Source organism: Prionailurus bengalensis, chromosome A3 (genome assembly GCF_016509475.1).
Source record: "Prionailurus bengalensis isolate Pbe53 chromosome A3, Fcat_Pben_1.1_paternal_pri, whole genome shotgun sequence".
Lineage (NCBI taxonomy): Eukaryota > Metazoa > Chordata > Mammalia > Carnivora > Felidae > Prionailurus > Prionailurus bengalensis.
Window position 1 is genome coordinate 81,084,043 of NC_057354.1, and position 22,862 is coordinate 81,106,904.

A 22,862-nucleotide genomic window follows, 5' to 3' on the forward strand; every position below is an offset into this window, starting at 1 on the left:
ACAACAAAAGGAAATCAAAGGCATCAAAATTGGCAAAGATGAAGTGAAGCCTTCACTTTTTGCAGACGACATGATATTATACATGGAAAACCCAACAGACTCCACCAAAAGTCTGCTAGAACTGATACATGAATTCAGCAAAGTCGCAGGATACAAAATCAATGTACAGAAATCAGTTGCATTCTTATACACTAACAATGAAGCAACAGAAAGACAAATAAAGAAACTGATCCCATTCACAATTGCTCCAAGAAGCATAAAATACCTAGGGATAAATCTAACCAAAGATGTCAAAGATCTGTATGCTGAAAACTATAGAAAGCTTATGAAGGAAATTGAAGAAGATATAAAGAAATGGAAAAACATTCCGTGCTCATGGATTGGAAGAATAAATATTGTTAAAATGTCAATACTACCCAAAGCTATCTACACATTCAATGCAATCCCAATCAAAATTGCACCAGCATTCTTCTCGAAGCTAGAACAAGCAATCCTAAAATTTGTATGGAACCACAAAAGGCCACGAATAGCCAAAGTGATTTTGAAGAAGAAGACCAAAGCAGGAGGCATCACAATCCCCGACTTTAGTCTCTACTACAAAGCTGTAATCATCAAGACAGCTTGGTATCGGCACAAAAACAGACACATAGACCCATGGAATAGAATAGAAACCACAGAATTAGACCCACAAAAGTATGGCCAACTAATCTTTGACAAAGCAGGAAAGAATATCCAATGGAAAAAAGACAGTCTCTTTAACAAATGGTGCTGGGAGAACTGGACAGCAACATGCAGAAGGTTGAAACTAGACCACTTTCTTACACCATTCACAAAAACAAACTTAAAATAGATAAGGGACCTGAATGGGAGACAGGAAACCATCAAAACCTTAGAGGAGAAAGCAGGAAAAAATTTCTCTGACTTCAGCTGCAGCAACTTCTTACTTGACACATCCTCAAAGACAAGGGAATTAAAAGCAAAAATGAACTATTGGGACATCATGAAGATAAAAAGCTTCTGCACAGCAAAGGAAACAACCAACAAAACTAAAAGGCAACCAACAGAATGGGAAAAGATGTTTGCAAATGACATATCGGACAAAGGGCTAGTATCCAAAATCTATAAAGAGCTCACCAAACTCCACACCCGAAAAACAAATAATCCAGTGAAGAAATGGGCAGAAAACATGAATAGACACTTCTCTAAGGAAGACATCCGGATGGCCAACAAACACATGAAACGATGCTCAATGTCACTCCTCATCAGAGAAACCACATTCAGATACCACCTCACGCCAGTCAGTGGCTGAAATGAACAAATCAGGAGACTATAGATGCTGGAGAGGATGTGGAGAAATGGGAACCCTCTTGCACTTTGGGTGGGAATGCAAACTGGTACAGCCACTCTGGAAAACAGTGTGGAGGTTCCTCAAAAAATTAAAAATAGACCTACTCTATGACCCAGCAACAGCACTGCTAGGAATTTACCCAAGGCATACAGGAATGCTGATGCATAGGGGCACTTGTACCCCAATGTTTATAGCAGCAATTTCAACAATAGCCAAATTATGGAAAGAGCCTAAATGTCCATCAACTGATGAATGGATAAAGAGATTGTGGTTTATATACACAATGGAATACTACGTGGCAATGAGAAAGAATGAAATATGGCCTTTTGTAGCAACGTGGATGGAGAGTGTTATGCTAAGTGAAATAAGTCATACAGAGAAAGATACTGTATGTTTTCACTCTTATGTGGATCCTGAGAAACTTAACAGAAACCCATGGGGGAGGGGAAGAAAAAAAAGAGGTTAGAGAGGGAGAGAGCCAAAGCATAAGAGACTCTTAAAAACTGAGAACAAACTGAGGGTTGAAGGGGGGGCGGGAGGGAGGGTAGGGTGGGTGATGGGTATTGAGGAGGGCACCTTTTGGGATGAGCACTGGGTGTTGTATGGAAACCAATTTGACAATAAATTTCACATTAAAAAAATAAAACTGATATGAAAATTAAAAAATAAAGTGTCTTAATGTTCCTTATCCATTTGGCCCATCCCTCCACCCACTATGCCTCCAGGAAACCTCAGTTTGTTCTCCGTATTTAAGAGTCTCTTTTGTTTTGTCCCCCTCCTTGTTTTTATATTATTTTTGCTTCCCTTCCCTTATGTTTATCTGTTTTGTATTTTAAATTCCTCATATGAGTGAAGTCATGTAATATTTGTCTTTCTCTAATTTCACTTAGCATGATACCCTCTGTTCCATCTATGTAGTTGTAAATGGCAAGATTTCATTCTTTTTGATTGCTGAATAATGCTCCATTGTATGTGTGTGTGTACACACACACACACACACACACCCCCCACATCTTCTTTATCCATTCATCCATCGATGGACATTTGGGCTCTTTCCATAATTTGGCTATTATTGATAGTGCTGCTATAAACATTGGGGTTCATGTGTCCCTTCGGAACAGCATACCTGTATGCCTTGGATAAATACCTAGTAGTGCAATTGCTGGGTTGTAGGGTAGTTCTATTTTTAATTTTTTGAGGAACCTCCATACTGTTTTCCAGATTAGCTGCACCAGTTTGCATTCCCACCAGCAGTGCAAAAGAGATCCTCTCTTCCTCATCCTCACCAACATCTGTTGTTGCCTGAGTTGTTAATGTTAGCCATTCTGATGGGTGTGAGGGGGTATGTCATCGTGGTTTTGATTTGTATTTCCCTGATGATTAGGGATGTTGAGCATCTTCTCATGTGTCGGTTGGCCATCTGGATGTCTTCTTTGGAGAAGTGTCTATTCATGTCTTTGGCCCATTTCTTCACTGGATTATTTGCTTTTTGGGTATTAAGTTTGATAAGTTCTTTATAGATTTTGGATATTAACTCTTTCTGTGATAGGTTGTTTGCAAATATCTTCTCCCATTCTTTCGGTTGCCTTTTAGTTTTGCAGATTGTTTCCTTCACTGTGCAGAAGCTTTTTATTTTGATGAGGTTCCAGTAGTTCATTTTTGCTTTTGTTTCCCTTGCCTCTGGAGATGTGTCGAGTGAGAAGTTGCTGCGGTCAAGGTCAAAGAGGCTTTTGCCTGCTTTATCCTCAAGGATTTTGATGTCTCCCTATCTTACATTTAGGTCTTTCATCCATTTTGAGTTTATTTTTATGTATGGTGTAAGAAAGTGGTCCAGGTTCATTTTTCTGCATGTCGCTGTCCAGTTTTCCCAGCACCACTTACTGAAGAGACTGTCTTTATCCCATTGGATATTCTTTCCTGCTTTGTCAAAGATTAGTTGGCCATATGTTTGTGGGTGCATTTCTAGCTTCTCTATTCTGTTCCATTGATCTGAGTTTCTGTTTTTATGCCAAGCTCTGCTAATTTTCAAAGCTCCTGGAGTTAAGTCCTGCTGATTTTAAGAGCCAAACATCATGGGGGCTTGTCTTCCCATCACAGATCCCCAAGCTGGTGAATGTCTAATGTGGGGCTTGATCCCCTTGCTCCTCAGGAAGGACCTCTATGTTTTTGATATTTCACTTGCCAATGGGTCACTGCACTGGGGTTTTAATTCCCGACCACATCTCTGGCCTTCATACTCTTCTTGATGTGGCTTTTTTTACATCTTTAGCTGTGGAAGAGCTGGTATGTTAGTCTTCAGGTCATTTTCAGAGTGAGTTGCACACTAAGTAGTTTCAGCCTTCATGTGTGCATGGGAGGAAGTGAGTGCAGGATTGTCCTACTTCAATGTCTTTCCAAACTCTCTAAAATCTGTTTTTAACTCAGGCAACATCACATGTTGGTGAGGATGCAGAGAAAGAGGATCTCTTTTGCATTGCTGGCGGGAATGCAAGCTGGTGCAACCACTCTGGAAAACAGTATGGAGGTTCCTCAAAAGACTAAAAATAGAACTACCCTACGACCCAGCAATTGTACTACTAGGTATTTATCCAAGGGATACAGGTGTGCTGTTCCGAAGGGACACATGCACCCCAATGTTTATAGCAGCACTATCAACAATAGCCAAAGTATGGGAAAAGCCCAAATGCCCATCAATGGATGAATGGATAAAGAAGAAGTGGTATATATATACAATGGAGTATTACTTGGCATTCAAAAAGAATGAAATCTTGCCATTTGCAACTACGTGGATGGAACTGGAGGGTATTATGTTAAGTGAAATTAGTCAGAGAAAGACAAAAATCATATGACCTCACTCATATGAGGACTTTAAGAGACAAAACAGATGAACATAAGGGAAGGGAAACAAAAGTAATATAAAAACAGGGAGGGGGACAAAGCATAAGAGACTCATAAATATGGAGAATAAACTGAGGGTTACGGGAGGGGTTGTGGGGGGGGGGGTGGGCTAAATGGGTAAGAGGCATTAAGGAATCTACTCCTGAAATCATTGTTGCACTATCTGCTAACTAATTTGGATGTAAATTTAAAAAAATAAAACAAGTTAAAATAAAAAAAATAAAATCTGTTTTTATAAGAATTGTGTTTTAATCCCCATTACTTTTTTAAAAAAGCAAATTGGTGTTATTTAACTAGGATTATACATCTAAATTATTAAGATTTAGAAAACTTGTTACTTCTGAAATTTAGCTTTTTATTTATTTTAAGGAGATAATTGGTCTCCATGTACTTTTTTTCAGAGGCTTCCAGGTCGTATAATAAGGTAAAATCATATGTTACACACATATTTTAAAATTTGATAAAATACATATAAACATAAAATTTATCATCTTAGCCAGTTTTAAGTATACAGTTCAGTAGTGTTAAGTATATTCACATCATTGTGTGACCAGTCTTCAGAATTTTTTTTGTCTTGCAAAACTGAAACTATATACCTGTTAAACACTTCTTGATTTCCCCACCCTCAAACCTGTGGCAACCACTATTTTACTTTCTGCTTCTATGAATCGAACTACTCCAGATACCTCATGTAAGTGAAATCCCATAGCATTTGTCTTTTTGTCACTGGCATATTTCACTTAGCATGATGTCTTCAAGATTCATCCATGCTATGGCATATGTCAGCATTGCGTTTAAGACTGAACATTCCATTATATGTATATACCACATTTTGTTCATTTATTCATACTTTGTTGGACACTTCACTTATTTCCATCTTTTGGCTATTGTGAATAACACTGCTATGAACATGGGTGTATAAACATTAGAGTTCCTACTTTATATTCTTTTGGGTATACTTCAGAAGTAGAATTGCTGGATGGCGATTTTGTTTTTAATTTTGAGGAACTACTGTATGTTTTCCGTAGCAGGTGCACCATTTTATCTTATAATCAAGAATTTGCAAGGGTTCCAGTTTTCTATATCCTTGCTGACACTTGTTTTCTTTTATCTTTTTTTTTTTTTTTAGTTATAGCCATTCTAATGTGGTGAAATAGTATCTCATTGTGGTTTTGCTTTGCATTTCCTTAATTATTAATGATAATAAGTATCTTTTCGTGTGATTTGTATATTACATTTGGAGAACTATATTCAAGTTCTTTGCCAATTTTTTAATAGGATTATTTAGTTTTTTGTTGTTGGAGTTCTTACCATATCTATGATTTTCAAATGTTTTCTTCCATTCCATGGATTTTTTTTTTCACTCTGACTATGGTATCTTTTGAGGCCCAAAGTTTTAAATAGTGATGTCACTCAGTTTACCTTTACTTTTGTTGTCTGTACTTTTGGTGTCATATCCAAGAAATCACTGCCAAATACAGCATAATGAAGCTTTTCCAAAACCATTTAGATAGGAGTATTGCAAACACAGTTTATTTTAGTAAAAGGCAAAATGTCATAGTTGTGCATTATTGTGGATATCATTTGAGATCTGTGAATTTTGAAGAATAGTCAAAAAGCTTAACTGACTTGACTGACTGAGCCACCCAGGTGCCCCTTAATGTCTGATTAAAAATTTTTAGTTTTAGCATAGACTGTATCTATTTAGCATATACTATGTCTACTCGCCTAGAACTTAGAAATAATACTGAACTCTTCTACCAGTCTCTCACATCGTTGTAGAGACAGTGGTGAAATGAACAAAAGGATATGGTAGATCAGGAAATGTGGTTTGTATTTTCGGTTAATGGCTATTTACTAGAAAATCTGGAGAAAATGTTGCAGTCTTGACAAAACCATATATTTCTCAATATAATTTTTTCTTAAAAAATTAGCTAACTTTTGATTATTATGGTAAAGATCAGAATAGTAAAATTAAAATTTGTTGGTAACTCTACATCTCTTTTTAGTATGGCTCATATACTATGTATTACTAAACCTTTTCCAGAGGAGTAGCAAACTGAAAAATCTAATTTGAGTTTTACTTCCTTTCTTCATCATACCATCTGGTAGAGGTGCATATGAATAGGAAGTAGGGAGAAAAATCTGAAGTGTAAAAGCCTTCAATCTAATTAACTTCTAAGATTGAAATAAATAATTTACCTCATGTACAACATTTGAAAAAAAATGTTGATTATTATAGACATTTACTCTTCTAAAATACATGCTATTTGCCTAATGAATGGGTGTCAAGAACTGTGAAGGGCTTGAGATTTTTACCCTACTTGTAACAAATTACCAAGTAACAGTGGCATGCTGGTAGAAGACATGAGGCTCAAGACTCAGAAATAAAAGACAGTTTATTACTCATAGTAATAACAGCTATAGTGTCAAGTTTTGGTGGGCAGGGGGAGGGCATTGATTCCTAAGCCCATTCCCATGAGGTGATGTCAAGAAGGTCAGATGACCACTGCACACTAGGTGGGCTGTGTAAAAGCTAGGAACTCTGAGTTTAGGGAACTTTAATTCTTTCACATGGTCAGGGAGACTGCCTGGCTTGGTCGGTGGAGCATGTGACTCTTGGTCTTCTTTGAGCCCCAAATTGAGAGGTACAGATTACTTAAAAATAGAATCTTTAAACACAAAACAAAACTTTTTTTTTAAAAAAGCTTATTTATTTATTTTTGAGAGAGCAGGTGAGGAACAGAGAGAGAGGGAGAGAGAAAGAATCCCAAGCAGGTTCTGCACGGTCAGAACAGAGGCCCATACAGGGCTCAAACCCATGAATTGTGAGATCACGACCTGTGCCGAAATCAAGAGTTGGAGGCCCAACCCACTAAGTCACCCAGATGCCCCCAAAACAGAACTTTTCAAATGGGCAGTAAGCATGTCTGGTCTATGCTCTAGAGGGAGATGGTATCTGGCTCCAAGGGGCATTCTTTGCCTCATAGCCATAATTCAAGAGACCCATAGAAAACTGCCTCCCAGCAATGGGTCTGGGAGTTTTGCTTAGTAAATATCTTATTCATAATGCAAATTAGTAATGTAAACAAGTTCACAAGAGTAAATGTTTAAAATACTTGGGAGAAACAAGTTTAAATATTTTACTTTTTATGCCCAATAATATATAATTTAAGAAACTTCAAAAATTTTAAATTATTGAAAATAAGTTAAGGACTTCTACTTAGGATCACTGCTGGTAAGTTACATGTTTTTGAAACTAATAAAATGTAGCTTGAGAATACTCTCAATTTAAAACACTTAACTAATTCATATTGTCTTTTCTCTTTTTAATCTGTATAGGGAGATTTTACTCTGTATCAGGCCATGAAAGATTTTAGATGTGAGAAATGTGTTGTTTTATTTAAGTAAAATAGTTTCTCATTGTTTATACCAAACCAAAGTGAACCATTCTGAGAGAACCACCATCTCCAAGTTCCTGAAAGTAAACAAATAAAAACAATTAAGATCATGTTTATGGTAGAGATTAAATGATAATTGACTTAATGTTTATATTTTAATATTTTTAATATAAATATTAGAAAACATTGAAGCAAAATAAAATAGTTAAATGCACTGTATATATGTAAATAAGAGAACCATGTATTCAGCTTACTGTTAAAATTTTGATATGGTGTTCATAAAAGGCAGTAAAGATTAATAACATACAAAGCATAAAAAGGTAAAGAAGGAAAAATGTTAGTTGAAATTTGGAAGCATGTAAAGGCTCCTGCAATAAAAAGATGCAAATTATGAGTCCTCATTTTTTTATTCTACCTTTTTGATTTTATAATACTATCTGTTCCCAAAGTCTATTTCTTAATTTTGGTGTTTCTAAGCCCTTCATAAAATTTTATGAAGCTGCAAAGAGATACAAGAACTTCATCCATTTCCCATTTTTTACTTTTTTTCTCACCTTCCCACCTACCCCATTAAGTAGAGATAAACAAAAAATTTTATCATAGGATTCTGAAATTGGAGAATGTTTAAACATGACACCAAAGGTGAATGACATTATTTGAAAAACAGTACAGTGGGGACATTTTTGAAATTTGGAGATAACCTACTTAAAGTTGAAATGGTAAAGGGGAAAAGTAAAGAGAGTAGGGATGGTGGTTAGTACTTAAGCTAACATGTCATAATTGCAGACACTACTCTTTAAGAATTTAAAATTATCCCTTACTTATATCTTTAAAGTTCTTTTTAGTAAGAGAAGCCTTTCAGAAATTTGTCCTATCTAGAAGAAAACAGGTGTGGGGTTGACACGTAAGGGAAGCATGTATGTATGTATGTGCCTATGAATCCTGATAATACAAAATTAAAAAAAAATACCAACCTGGAAAAACAGGTAACAAGAATGACAAATTTAACATTCCTGGAGGCTTATGTGTGTGTGCTGGCAAGTTCAGGAGACTTAGGTAGCTTTCAATTTAAAAACAAAAAAAATTGAAAGTACCAGCTTTTTAAAAAGCATAAGTTCCAATTCTTGGCTTATAAGCTACTATCCCAAAGTCTGTTTTCTCCACCACTAGAATGGTCATCAAGAAACTTGGATTTAGGTTTTGGTCTTGTTGACTAACTGGCAGAAATCCTAGGTAAATTATTTCTCTAATATCCAGTTATAACTGTTACCAAAGGCCAGATTTTGTATACTCGATGTATCATCTGGTTCAGCCATATTCTTGATATATATATATATATATCTTATATATATATATATCTTAACATAAGACACTATATATATATATATACACACATATATATATCAAGAATATATATATCAAATTATATATTTATATACATACATATATATATCAAGAATATATATATATCAAATTATTTCTCTAATATCCAGTTATAACTGTTACCAAAGGCCAGATTTTGTATACTCGATGTATCATCTGGTTCAGCCATATTCTTGATATATATATATATATATATATATACACATATATATATATATATCAAGTGTCTTAACATAAGACACTATATATATATATACACACATACATATATATATCAAGAATATATATCAAGAACATATATATCAAGAATATATATATATATCAAGAACATATATATATATATCAAGAACATATATATATATATCAAGAATATATATATATATATATATATATATATATAGTGTCTTATGTTAAGAATTACATTCTCAAAAAAAAAAAAAAAAGAATTCTCAAAAGTAGGAACCTTAGAATTAACTTCTTAAGAATCTCCCAGGACTTAAAAAAAAAAAAAACAAAAAACTTCATAAAACTCATTCTATTTGTAAAAGACTTACTTCAGGGCATTTCAGGATTTCCATCATAATGTGTTCCATGCTAAATAACATTGACTTGTCCTTACTCAACTTGGAGGACTATTTTGATGATTAATGAAATAATGTATTTTGTATACACAGTTACTTACTATTTGAAATAAAGTCAATTCATTAAATAGAATTTGGAACACAGAAAAGTATAAACATTTACCCATAGTCCCACTAGTCATATAAAACTGTGGTTTAACATGTATTTGCTTCCAGTCTCTTTTTTTCCATGTTATATTTGTTTTTTTTTTTTAAACACAGCTGAAATCATATATACAATTCTATATATTTTGGAGGGTTTTGCCTCAGTTTGAACACTTTTCATTGCTTCCAGCCTTTGTTTTTAACAAATTTTATTCCATTAAATACTGTAGCTTTACTCAACTATTCCTTTTTTTTTTTTTTTTTTGGTTAAAATCTGTGTTGTTACCAGTTTCCTCTTTTTTTAAGTAACTCAGTGATAGAAAAATTTTTAAAAGATATTACTAGGCATGAGTTTTATTTCTGTGTTTAGGATTATTTCTTTGGTATGGAGTTGCAGAGATAGAATTATTGGACCAAAGCTTATGAAATTTTAGGCCTCTGGATAAATACTAGAATTGGTAGTGTAGCTTTCTTTATTTCCTAGTTTGGGAGGAGGTGATTTTGTTTGGTAATAGAAAGTTGTGGTTTTGATGGAGGCTAATCTTCATTTTATTAAGTGCTGAAACTGTGCTCACCCTTGATTGAATGGCTACATGTTAATTCTTGTAATAATTTACAGCAACAAAAGGGTTTTCCCCAGACCCTCATTTGATTTCAACATACGGTTAGTTGCATTTTCTAAACCACACCCTATTACTGTTACCTAATGTTGGGTGATACCAGGTCACTTTCTTTTAAATGTACATAGACTTTGATAATCAAATTCTGTAGACAAGTTATGCTTTGCTTTGTTACAAACTGGATTTTGACTTCTTCCTCAATTAATACAGATATCTCTATCTCTATCTCTATCTCTATATCTATATAATACTAAGTGAGCATCTCATTATTTTACATTAGGTTTCCCCTAATGGTCTCATGTTTCTTGTTTGTTTCAACAATAGTTAAATCCCAGAAGTGTTCTATTTTAGAGAGAGAGAGAAGAAAGTTTCCTAATTGGCGGTCCTTTCATTTTACAGATGAGGAGACCAAGGCTCACATGGGTTAAGTGTTTTATCCATAATTACTCATTTAGTGGCAGACCTGGGATTAGAATTTCGTTTTTATGTCTCTGAGGTGCTTTTTCCACTACAGCTTTTTTTATGTAGTAACAAGGAACATGTGTTCCACAGGCTACTTTATGATGAACTCTTAAGATTGCCTTACTCTGTCATTTAAGGCTTTTTTTCTACAGGCATGCCAGTAGCCCACCCCTGTGTGACAGGAGATGCTTTCTTGAGCAAGTGGTCCAGTTAATCCGGTTTCACTATAGACTGTTAACTCTGCTTTTTGCATATTTGGTATCATACACGGATTTATTTTTAATCAGCATTCCGGAGTTTTGTTGCTTGATATTCTTTCTAGAAAATGAAATCTTAAGTTGACTACAATCTAGCAGTTGCCAAAGGTTGGCTTGAGGTTTCTGGTATGTGTGTGAGAGAGGTTAATAGATAAGCTAACTATCTCATTGTCTAGCCTTCTCTGTGTTAAGTCAGCCATCAGAAAGGAAGGTGGTAGGAACATGTCCTCTCACCTTTCCACAGAATAGCCTTCACTGAGTTTTGACTCAGTATAATTCCAGCTTTCATAGAAGATTTCTAATGAAAACTTCTTTGTGAATAGGATTTCTTTTTCAGAACTCTACTTGAGGAATGTTTAGTTTCTAACACAAGCTTGCTTTCTTTGTTTACAAGAGAGAGAGGGCAGGGGAGGGGCAGAGAGAGGGAGAGAGAGAATCCCAAGCAGGCTCAGGGGTCTCCAGGCATTCTTGAGTATGAATCCAGTGCTAGAAAAACGTTTCAATTTAGTTGCATTTACTGTTTGCATACTTTAAACAATTAAGTCAGTAAAGACAATAATAATGAATGGTGTTTTGGAATTACAAAATGCTTTCACATTACCTAATTTGACATAGCAGTCCTATGATGTTGTTAAATATAACTGTTCCAATTTTACAGTTTAAGAAATAGGTATAAATAGGCTGTAGCAGTGAGGAAGTAGTGGAAAAAAAGTGGAACTGAGATAGTTTGCCTATAAATCCTACATTCTTTCTATTATACCATGATGCCTCCCCAAGTAAAGTAAACCTATTTCCCCTTTTTACCTTAGCCTCCCTAAATTGAGAGCCAAATTCCTTTTTAGTTTGTATGTAACAGCCCAGATATTCAGCAACATCTCTTACTTTGCAAATTTTAATTGATTTTTGCTTTGTCTAATTTCATTTTTGATATTGTATATAAAATAATTTTGTGAACTCAGCTCCAAATCTTTCAGAAAGTAGACAGGTCAGAAATACTAAGATAAATTGGTTCCTATCTATGAAGAATGACTACTTTTTATGGATGTGCTGACCCTTTTGTTTTCTACCTAATGGTTTATCTAACTCTCCTCTTTGGGTAGTAGGTTTATATATTTAAAAATATTTTTCAAAAATTATCCTTTGGAGGACAGAAATAAGTATGAGACGAGTTTAGCACCTTTCATCTTAACAAATATATGAAGATGTTGTTATCCATCAAGTAGATTAATAAGCTTTATGAGGGGCCCCTGGGTGGCTCAGTCGGTTGAGCGTCCGACTTTGGCTCAGGTCATGATCTCGTGGTCCGTGAGTTCCAGCCCCGCGTCGGGCTCTGTGCTGACAGCTTGGAGCCTGAGCCTGTTTCGGATTCTGTGTCTCCTTCTCTCTCTGACCCTCCCCCATTCATGCTCTGTCTCTCTCTGTCCCCAAAATAAATAAATTAAAAAAAAAAAGCTTTATGATAGAAGTGACAACCCAAAATTGCTACTTTTATCACACTTGTACAAATTAACTAAACTTCAGTTATATAAGGTGCTCCTTGTTAACATGGATAATTGTCAGTATGTAAATATATTTCCATATACATGTAAATATGTGTATATATGTATGTATATGTTTTATATGTAAAAAACATATATTACATATAAATTTATATGTAAGTATATGAATATATGTAGGTATATAGGTTTATATTACATATAAATGTATATGTAAATATAATATATGTGTGTGTATATATATCCCTAATATTTACATATTGACAACATAGACACACAAATATACTTTCTTCTATTCATACTGCTCTTTCTGGTTGGAATCCACCTTGTTGGATGATAGAAGAACACAAAAAGAGCAATATAAACATCAGATTGGTATATCTGTTGTAATTCCACATTAAAAAAATGAGTTTCTGGCATTTCCAAGTCTAAGATTTTTTTCCAGACAGTATGCCAGTGAGTAGTACAGGTAAAACAATATAGCTATATGACTGTACAATTTATTACCTATTTATGACTGAAGTCAGTGGGAAACAAGAGGTATGCTCCATACCTAGAAATGTATTCCGACATGCAAGCCCAAGTTATCCTCTTCCAAATTGATTAAAGTTTAATGGAGAAATCAAATTCTTTTCCTCGGCATTTGCCAGTACAAATCCTTCCCAAAATCTTCCCAAGAGCCAGCTAGACTTCTAGCAGTTTTATTTCTTTTTAATTGTGAGGTGAAATATACATAACATAAAATTTGCCATTTTAATCACTCATGACTTTCCTAATTTGTTTTTTCTTTGCTGTGATTGACTCTTAACTGTAGCTCAGTTAAGATCTGTTTAAATGTGTATTTCAAAATAGTTCTGGAGAAAGTGGGTAAAAATCTTCTTAGAGTGTACCACATCTATTAGAGAACATCTCCCAAATTTCAGGACATCTGAGATTAGTAGGGTAACTCTGAAGACTGTCTATAAATTTTAAAAGTGAGAAGGAGTTAAGCATTTGTGGAATTGCCTTCTTATTGCAGGGAAAAACTGTCAGAGTGTTGTTTTTTTATTTGTTTTCAGAAAGACTAACATAAATTGTTCTTCAGATGGTAGTTACATCAAGTTAAGACATGGAACATAATTCCCTTTTCATATTTTTCACAAAAGAGAAGGTAAACAGGGATCTGAAGAACAAACTTTTTCTTGAGAGGGCCATAAGCAGGCAGTAATGTATACTATTTGAGAAAAATGTAGCTACTCTAGTAACAAATGTTTTGACAGCCAGCTAATTCAAAGCATCAGAGAACTTTACACCTGGAGTTCTCTATATATCACCCAGCAGATTCTACCCAAAGAATTTTCTTAGAATTGAAGTGCACAGGAAAGCTCTCCAAAACAGAGAATTTTCTGGCCCCAAATGTCAGTACCTCTGAGTTCAAGAAACTCTGTTCTAGAAGAGGATTGTTTGGGTTTGAATTCCAGCAGTATACTTTATAAACTGTGGGGAAGTTACTTAATATCTGTGTCTGTTTCCTTGTCTATAAAATGGCACTAATAGTAATTTTTAACTCATAGAGTTGTTGTGAGAATTCACTGAATTAAAATATTTAAAGCATTGAGACCAGTGCCAGTAATATAATAAGCAGTTGAGAAATACTAGCATTATTTTATTTTATTTATTTTTTGCTTTCTTTTTTTTGTTGTTTTATTGTTAAAAACTTAGTTCTTGTTGAATATATCCAATTGGTTAAACTTAAATAAGTAGGTGATAGAGAAATATGCTGAAAAAAATTACTAAAAGAAAATTATACAAAGAAACACATAAAATCCTAATTTAAAATGCAGTATATGAAAATGTTGAATGAGAAATACCTTTGTAAGCAATAATGACAGGCTCTTATAATCTGAATTTTATGTGTATCTTCCTAAACAAGTTTCTAAACAAGAAACTAGAAGGTTGAACATGACATGTATATGATTGGTGCTAATCTGAACTTAAATTGTATTAATATTTGAATTTAAAGACTTGTGGCCTAATAATTAAGTTATGATAACCATTCTATATTTCAGTACACAAACTGATAGTCCTCTCATTCTGTATAACAACCCTTCCAGAAAAGTCCTTGGGAAATCAGTTTCTTGATTGGATGTCCTGTGCACTTATGTATTCAAGTGGATGTGTATAAAGTTTTGACGGGATGCAGTTTTTTTTTTCTTTAACAAGTGTTCTTAAAAATAATCTATTTAAAAATATACAAAATTTATAGTTAAGTTTCTTTAAGCTTTAGCAAATTAAGAGCAGATTATATGAATGTGTATTCAACTGTAACATGGAATATTTTTCTCTAAGCAAATCAAGAACTAAAATTATTTTCATTATAAATATATCTATAAAGAAGTAGATTGAAACAATGGTTTAATAATTACTATCATTAGTATAGTTCCATATAATTAACAAAGTCCTACCACATACATAGTCACAATACTCCTTCATAAAAATCCCGTGGGGTATGTGGAATTATCTGTTCTATAGATGAAGAAGTTGAGGCATACATAGATGAAATGATTTTCCAAAGTATAATGCTAGTAATTGTAGAACGATTATTCAGATTCAAGTCTCATAATCAGTTACCAGGGCAATCTGCTGAGAACTTTTTAATAAAATTATGAGACTTTCTCTGACTTAGACCTAACCTTTTTGAAATTGGTATAATAAACCATTGGTATTTCCTCAAAATGAATTTAGATATTTTAATGGCAGAATATGGAGAGAGACCCGACATGCATTACTTATGAAAATTATACATAAATATAATAAAAATGAATTTGATAACCTTGTTATTATTATAAACCTTTCTTTTATTTTTAACTTTTAATTTTGGATAGTTTCAAACATAAACCAGAGTAGAGAGAATAATATATGTAAACTGCTATTTTACTCATCACCCACCTGCATCAATTATCAACTCATGGTGAGTTCAATTCATGTATATACCTCCTTTCTTCCCACTGGATTATTTTGAAGCACATTCCATGTATATAATTTCATTGTACATGTTCCATTATGCATAATTTTATTTTTCAAAAATAACTATTTTAATAATAATTACAGCCCTGAAATACTACAAAACTGAATAGTTCTCTAGAAAAATATTTTCCCATTAATATATACCAGTGGGCATCTTTTTCTGAGTTCAAAATAATCACACATAGTATGATTTTCTCTTGGAATTTAATTTTCTAATGATAAACAGTAAGAGAAAGCATTTTACCTGTTCTATGTAGTCTTCTCTCCTTTCTCCTTTAAAAATAAAATATTGCAACATTAATTATTTGACATCTAATAAAGAGCCGTACTGAAAATTGTTAACAGAATTTTTTAATATATCCTTAGTAGCAAGAGAAATATTTTAATTAGGACTATTTTAAATCCTAATTTAAACAAATTGAAATACTGAAAACTCAAGAGACAGCAATAGCCAAACCTCAAAATAGTATGAAACTACCAGTGATTCTCATACATACCTTTGGGGCTAAGAGCTGCAGTGAAATCAAATGAGTAGACTATATCTACATTGTTCCTTCTGTTCTTAAAATGATACCTTAAAACTTGCTTGGCAAGTTCAATCTAAGTGCCAATTCTAGTTGATTAGTGGTGGTTACCTAGAAAACTCAGTTGAGTTTCATAAGCCCCCCCCCTTTTTTTTCCCTCAAGGGAAAAGAATACTGTATTTGCTTATGGGTTATTTGCTCTCATAGCAGTGATATACCTGCTAGGTCCTGGCTTAGTATATCTAAATGATGCTTTTAAAAGAGACATCCTTACTTAAATTTATATGCCACTAGACTGAAAGAAAACACATGTCATAGTGCTACAGTCTAATTTCCCATTATTCATGGTATTAGATAGACATTAATTTATATATTCTCATCCTTGAAACAAGTAATTGTGTATAATTGGTGGGTGTTTATAGGTACCAGTTATGTTTCTGTACTAGCCCTTAGTGCATGTATGCATATACCACTTATTTGGCACTATGCTTATGTTAACATATTATTATTTATTTCCTTTATTTATTTAGACTGGCTTCCAAGTATATTATGTTTTTATTTTTATTTTATTTATTTATTTTTTTTATGAAATTTATTGACAAATTGGTTTCCATACAACACCCAGTGCTCATCCCAAAAGGTGCCCTCCTCAATACCCATCACCCACCCTCTCCTCCCTCCCACCCCCCATCAACCCTCAGTTTGTTCTCAGTTTTTAACAGTCTCTTATGCTTTGGCTCTCTCCCATTCTAACCTCTTTTTTTTTTTTTCCTTCCCCTCCCCCATGGGTTCCTGTTAAGTTTCTCAGGATCCACATAAGAGTGAAACCATATGGTATCTGTCTTTCTCTGTATGGCTTATTTCACTTAGCATCACACTCTCCAGTTCCATCCACGTTGCTACAAAAGGCCATATTTCATTTTTTCTCATTGCCACGTAATATTCCATTGTGTATATAAACCACAATTTCTTTATCCATTCATCAGTTGATGGACATTTAGGCTCTTTCCATAATTTGGCTATTGTTGAGAGTGCTGCTATGAACATTGGGGTACAAGTGGCCCTATGCATCAGTACTCCTGTATCCCTTGGATAAATTCCTAGCAGTGCTATTGCTGGGTCATAGGGTAGGTCTATTTTTAATTTTCTGAGGAACCTCCACACTGCTTTCCAGAGCGGCTGCACCAATTTGCATTCCCACCAACAGTGCAAGAGGGTTCCCGTTTCTCCACATCCTCTCCAGCATCTATAGTCTCCTGATTTGTTCATTTTGGCCACTCTGACTGGCGTGAGGTGATACCTGAGTGTGGTTTTGATTTGTATTTCCCTGAGGAGGAGGGACGCTGAACATCTTTTCATGTGCCTGTTGGCCATCCGGATGTCTTCTTTAGAGAAGTGTCTATTCATGTTTTCTGCCCATTTCTTCACTGGGTTATTTGTTTTTCGGGTGTGGAGTTTGGTGAGCTCTTTATAGATTTTGGATACTAGCCCTTTGTCCGATATGTCATTTGCGAATATCTTTTCCCATTCCGTTGGTTGCCTTTTAGTTTTGTTGGTTGTTTCCTTTGCTGTGCAGAAGCTTTTTATCTTCATAAGGTCCCAGTAATTCACTTTTGCTTTTAATTCCCTTGCCTTTGGGGATGTGTCGAGTAAGAGATTGCTACGGCTGAGGTCAGAGAGGTCTTTTCCTGCTTTCTCCTCTAAGGTTTTGATGGTTTCCTGTCTCACATTTAGGTCCTTTATCCATTTTGAGTTTATTTTTGTGAATGGTGTGAGAAAGTGGTCTAGTTTCAACCTTCTGCATGTTGCTGTCCAGTTCTCCCAGCACCATTTGTTAAAGAGGCTGTCTTTTTTCCATTGGATGTTCTTTCCTGCTTTGTCAAAGATGAGTTGGCCATACGTTTGTGGGTCTAGTTCTGGGGTTTCTATTCTATTCCATTGGTCTATGTGTCTGTTTTTGTGCCAATACCATGCTGTCTTGATGATGACAGCTTTGTAGTAGAGGCTAAAGTCTGGGATTGTGATGCCTCCTGCTTTGGTCTTCTTCTTCAAAATTCCTTTGGCTATTCGGGGCCTTTTGTGGTTCCATATGAATTTTAGGATTGCTTGTTCTAGTTTCGAGAAGAATGCTGGTGCAATTTTGATTGGGATTGCATTGAATGTGTAGATAGCTTTGGGTAGTATTGACATTTTGACAATATTTATTCTTCCAATCCATGAGCAGGGAATGTCTTTCCATTTCTTTAAATCTTCTTCAATTTCCTTCATAAGCTTTCTATAGTTTTCAGCATACAGATCCTTTACATCTTTGGTTAGATTTATTCCTAGGTATTTTATGCTTCTTGGTGCAATTGTGAATGGGATCAGTTTCTTTATTTGTCTTTCTGTTGCTTCATTGTTAGTGTATAAGAATGCAACTGATTTCTGTACATTGATTTTGTATCCTGCAACTTTGCTGAATTCATGTATCAGTTCTAGCAGACTTTTGGTGGAGTCTATCGGATTTTCCATGTATAATATCATGTCATCTGCAAAAAGCGAAAGCTTGACTTCATCTTTGCCAATTTTGATGCCTTTGATTTCCTTTTGTTGTCTGATTGCTGATGCTAGAACTTCCAGCACTATGTTAAACAGCAGCGGTGAGAGTGGGCATCCTTGTCGTGTTCCTGATCTCAGGGAAAAAGCTCTCAGTTTTTCCCCGTTGAGGATGATGTTAGCTGTGGGCTTTTCATAAATGGCTTTTATGATCTTTAAGTATGTTCCTTCTATCCCGACTTTCTCAAGGGTTTTTATTAAGAAAGGGTGCTGGATTTTGTCGAAGGCCTTTTCTGCATCGATTGACAGGATCATATGGTTCTTCTCTTTTTTTTTGTTAATGTGATGTATCACGTTGATTGATTTGCGAATGTTGAACCAGCCCTGCATCCCAGGAATGAATCCCACTTGATCATGGTGAATAATTCTTTTTATATGCCGTTGAATTCGATTTGCTAGTATCTTATTGAGAATTTTTGCATCCATATTCATCAGGGATATTGGCCTGTAGTTCTCTTTTTTTACTGGGTCTCTGTCTGGTTTAGGAATCAAAGTAATACTGGCTTCATAGAATGAGTCTGGAAGTTTTCCTTCCCTTTCTATTTCTTGGAATAGCTTGAGAAGGATAGGTATTATCTCTGCTTTAAACGTCTGGTAGAACTCCCCTGGGAAGCCATCTGGTCCTGGACTCTTATTTGTTGGGAGATTTTTGATAACCGATTCAATTTCTTCGCTGGTTATGGGTCTGTTCAAGCTTTCTATTTCCTCCTGATTGAGTTTTGGAAGAGTGTGGGTGTTCAGGAATTTGTCCATTTCTTCCAGGTTGTCCAATTTGTTGGCATATAAGTTTTCATAGTATTCCCTGATAATTGTTTGTATCTCTGAGGGATTGGTTGTAATAATTCCATTTTCATTCATGATTTTATCTATTTGGGTCATCTCCCTTTTCTTTTTGAGAAGCCTGGCTAGAGGTTTGTCAATTTTGTTTATTTTTTCAAAAAACCAACTCTTGGTTTCGTTGATCTGCTCTACAGTTTTTTTAGATTCTATATTGTTTATTTCTGCTCTGATCTTTATTATTTCTCTTCTTCTGCTGGGTTTAGGCTGCCTTTGCTGTTCTGCTTCTAGTTCCTTTAGGTGTGCTGTTAGATTTTGTATTTGGGATTTTTCTTGTTTCTTGAGATAGGCCTGGATTGCAATGTATTTTCCTCTCAGGACTGCCTTCGCTGCGTCCCAAAGCGTTTGGATTGTTGTATTTTCATTTTCGTTTGTTTCCATATATTTTTTAATTTCTTCTCTAATTGCCTGGTTGACCCACTCATTCGTTAGTAGGGTGTTCTTTAACCTCCATGCTTTTGGAGGTTTTCCAGACTTTTTTCTGTGGTTGATTTCAAGCTTCATAGCATTGTGGTCTGAAAGTAAGCATGGTATAATTTCAATTCTTGTAAACTTATGAAGGGCTGTTTTGTGACCCAGTATATGATCTATCTTGGAGAATGTTCCATGTGCACTCGAGAAGAAAGTATATTCTGTTGCTTTGGGATGCAGAGTTCTAAATATATCTGTCAAGTCCATCTGATCCAATGTCTCATTCAGGGCCCTTGTTTCTTTATTGACCGTGTGTCTAGATGATCTATCCATTTCTGTAAGTGGGGTGTTAAAGTCCCCTGCAATTACCACATTCTTATCAATAAGGTTGCTTATGTTTATGAGTAATTGTTTTATATATTTGGGGGCTCCGGTATTCGGCGCATAGACATTTATAATTGTTAGCTCTTCCTGATGGATAGACCCTGTAACTATTATATAATGTCCTTCTTCATCTCTTGTTACAGCCTTTAATTTAAAGTCTAGTTTGTCTGATATAAGTATGGCTACTCCAGCTTTCTTTTGGCTTCCAGTCGCATGATAAATAGTTCTCCATCCCCTCACTCTCAATCTAAAGGTGTCCTCAGGTCTAAAATGAGTCTCTTGTAGACAGCAAATAGATGGGTCTTGTTTTTTTATCCATTCTGATACCCTATGTCTTTTGGTTGGCGCATTTAATCCATTTACATTCAGTGTTATTATAGAAAGATACGGGTTTAGAGTCATTGTGATGTCTGTATGTTTTATGCTTGTAGTGATGTCTCTGGGACTTTGTCTCACAGGGTCCCCCTTAGGATCTCTTGTAGGGCTGGTTTAGTGGTGACAAATTCCTTCAGTTTTTGTTTGTTTGGGAAGACCTTTATCTCTCCTTCTATTCTAAATGACAGACTTGCTGGATAAAGGATTCTCGGCTGCATATTTTTTCTGTCTAGCACCCTGAAAATCTCGTGCCAATTCTTTCTGGCCTGCCAAGTTTCAAAAGAGAGATCAGTCACGAGTCTTATAGGTCTCCCTTTATATGTGAGGGCACGTTTACCCCTTGCTGCTTTCAGAATTTTCTCTTGATCCTTGTATTTTGCCAGTTTCACTATGATATGTCGTGCAGAAGATCGATTCAAGTTACGTCTGAAGGGAGTTCTCTGTGCCTCTTGGATTTCAATGCCTTTTTCCTTCCCCAGTTCAGGGAAGTTCTCAGCTATGATTTCTTCAAGTACCCCTTCAGCACCTTTCCCTCTCTCTTCCTCCTCTGGGATACCAATTATGCGTATATTATTTCTTTTTAGTGTATCACTTAGTTCTCTAATATATTATGTTTTTAAAAGCTTGTCAGCAGCATCTTATTTCTCCTTGTAGTCCTGGCAACAAGAAATGCCTTGATAATGATTATATTTCCTTTTTTTAGAAAAAAATTATTCATTTTTGAGGGAGAGAGAGAGAGAGAGTGCATGAGTGTGGGAGGGAGAGAGAGAGAATCCTGAGCAGGCCAGTGCTGTCAGCATAGAGCCTGACTCGGGGCTTACCTGAGCCAAAATCAAGAGTCAGACGCTTAACCCACTGAGCCACCAAGGCTCCCCGATGATTATATTTCTATAAAAATACATCTTACTTGTCCGTCACTAACTCAAAATTACTTGCTATTTTGGGATATTTGTGTACAGAATGGGATGTTTTGCTTAGCTATATAGTTCAAAAATTGCAAAACACTTTAGATCTTTCTGACTTAAACACATCCAGTGTTTGTGTTATTTCATCACAAATTTATTATATGAGCTTTCTCCCTAAATTTAATGGCGAGTTACTCTTTGAACAGTGGTACTCAAAGTATGGGATGAAGACTAATAGCTGATCATCAAACTATTTTTTGCTGGTCTGTTAACTGTTTATTATTTGTGCTTGGAAAAAAGAAGCAATTATAAACATTTATGACAGTTTGACAGGATAATTCTATGTATGTTTAATAAAATTTGAATTTTTATTTTTAAAATTTTGATATTACACTTAAAAAGTTGATATAATTGACATATAACACTATGTTAGTTTTAGGTATACAACATGATTTGATTTATTGTGAAATGATCACCACAGTATGCTTAGTTAACATCTATAGCCATTAGAATTTTTTCTTGTGATGAAAAATTTTAATATTTATTCTCTAATCACCCTTCAGAAATATAATACAGCATTATTATTAGTTTTTAAAATTTTATTTTAGAGAGAGTGCATGAGCAGGGGAGAGGGGCAAATGGAGAGAGAGAGAATCCCAAGCAGGCTCCACACCTAGCACAGAGCCTGACGCCATGATCCTGGGATCATGACCCAAAATAAGCTGAAACCAAGAGTGGGGTGCTCAGTCAACGGGATGCTGAGGTGCCCCTGATACAGTATTATTGATTATAGTCATTATGCTGTACATTATATACCCATGACTTATTTTATATATGAAAGTTTCTACCTTTTGATAACCTTTACCCATTTTTCCCACCACCCCCATCTCTGGTAAACACCAAACTCTTTTCTGTATATCGGAGTTGGGTTGTTTTTTGTATTTGTTTTTTAAGATTCCATGCATGAGTGAGATCATATGATACCTGTCTTTCTCTGACTTATTTCACTTAGTATAATGCCCCCAAGGTCCATCCACGTTGTCAGAAAAAACAGGCTTTCCTTGACTTTTATGGCTGAAAAGTATCCCATTGTGTATTTATATCATATTCAATCACTGATGGACACTGAAAGGTTGTTTCCATGACTTGGCTATTGTGAATAATGCTAATGAACATGAGAATGTAGATACTGTTGTAAGTTAGTATTTTTGTTTGCTTTGGAAAAATACAAAGAA

General features: G+C 34.9%; 1 protein-coding gene across 1 annotated transcript in view; it reads right to left on the reverse strand.

Moving 5' to 3' along the window:
- Positions 1-7,627: 7,627 nt before the first annotated feature.
- LOC122496902 (WD repeat containing planar cell polarity effector) overlaps positions 7,628-22,862 on the reverse strand; it is a 392,211-nt gene continuing 376,976 nt past the window's right edge. The window contains exons 17-18 of the mRNA XM_043603499.1: positions 15,841-15,869; positions 7,628-7,724 (exon numbers count right to left, since the gene is read on the reverse strand). Of these exons, the coding sequence (XP_043459434.1) occupies positions 7,674-7,724; positions 15,841-15,869 (80 nt within the window). The 3' untranslated portion in view covers positions 7,628-7,673. The remainder of the gene's footprint in view (positions 7,725-15,840; positions 15,870-22,862) is intronic.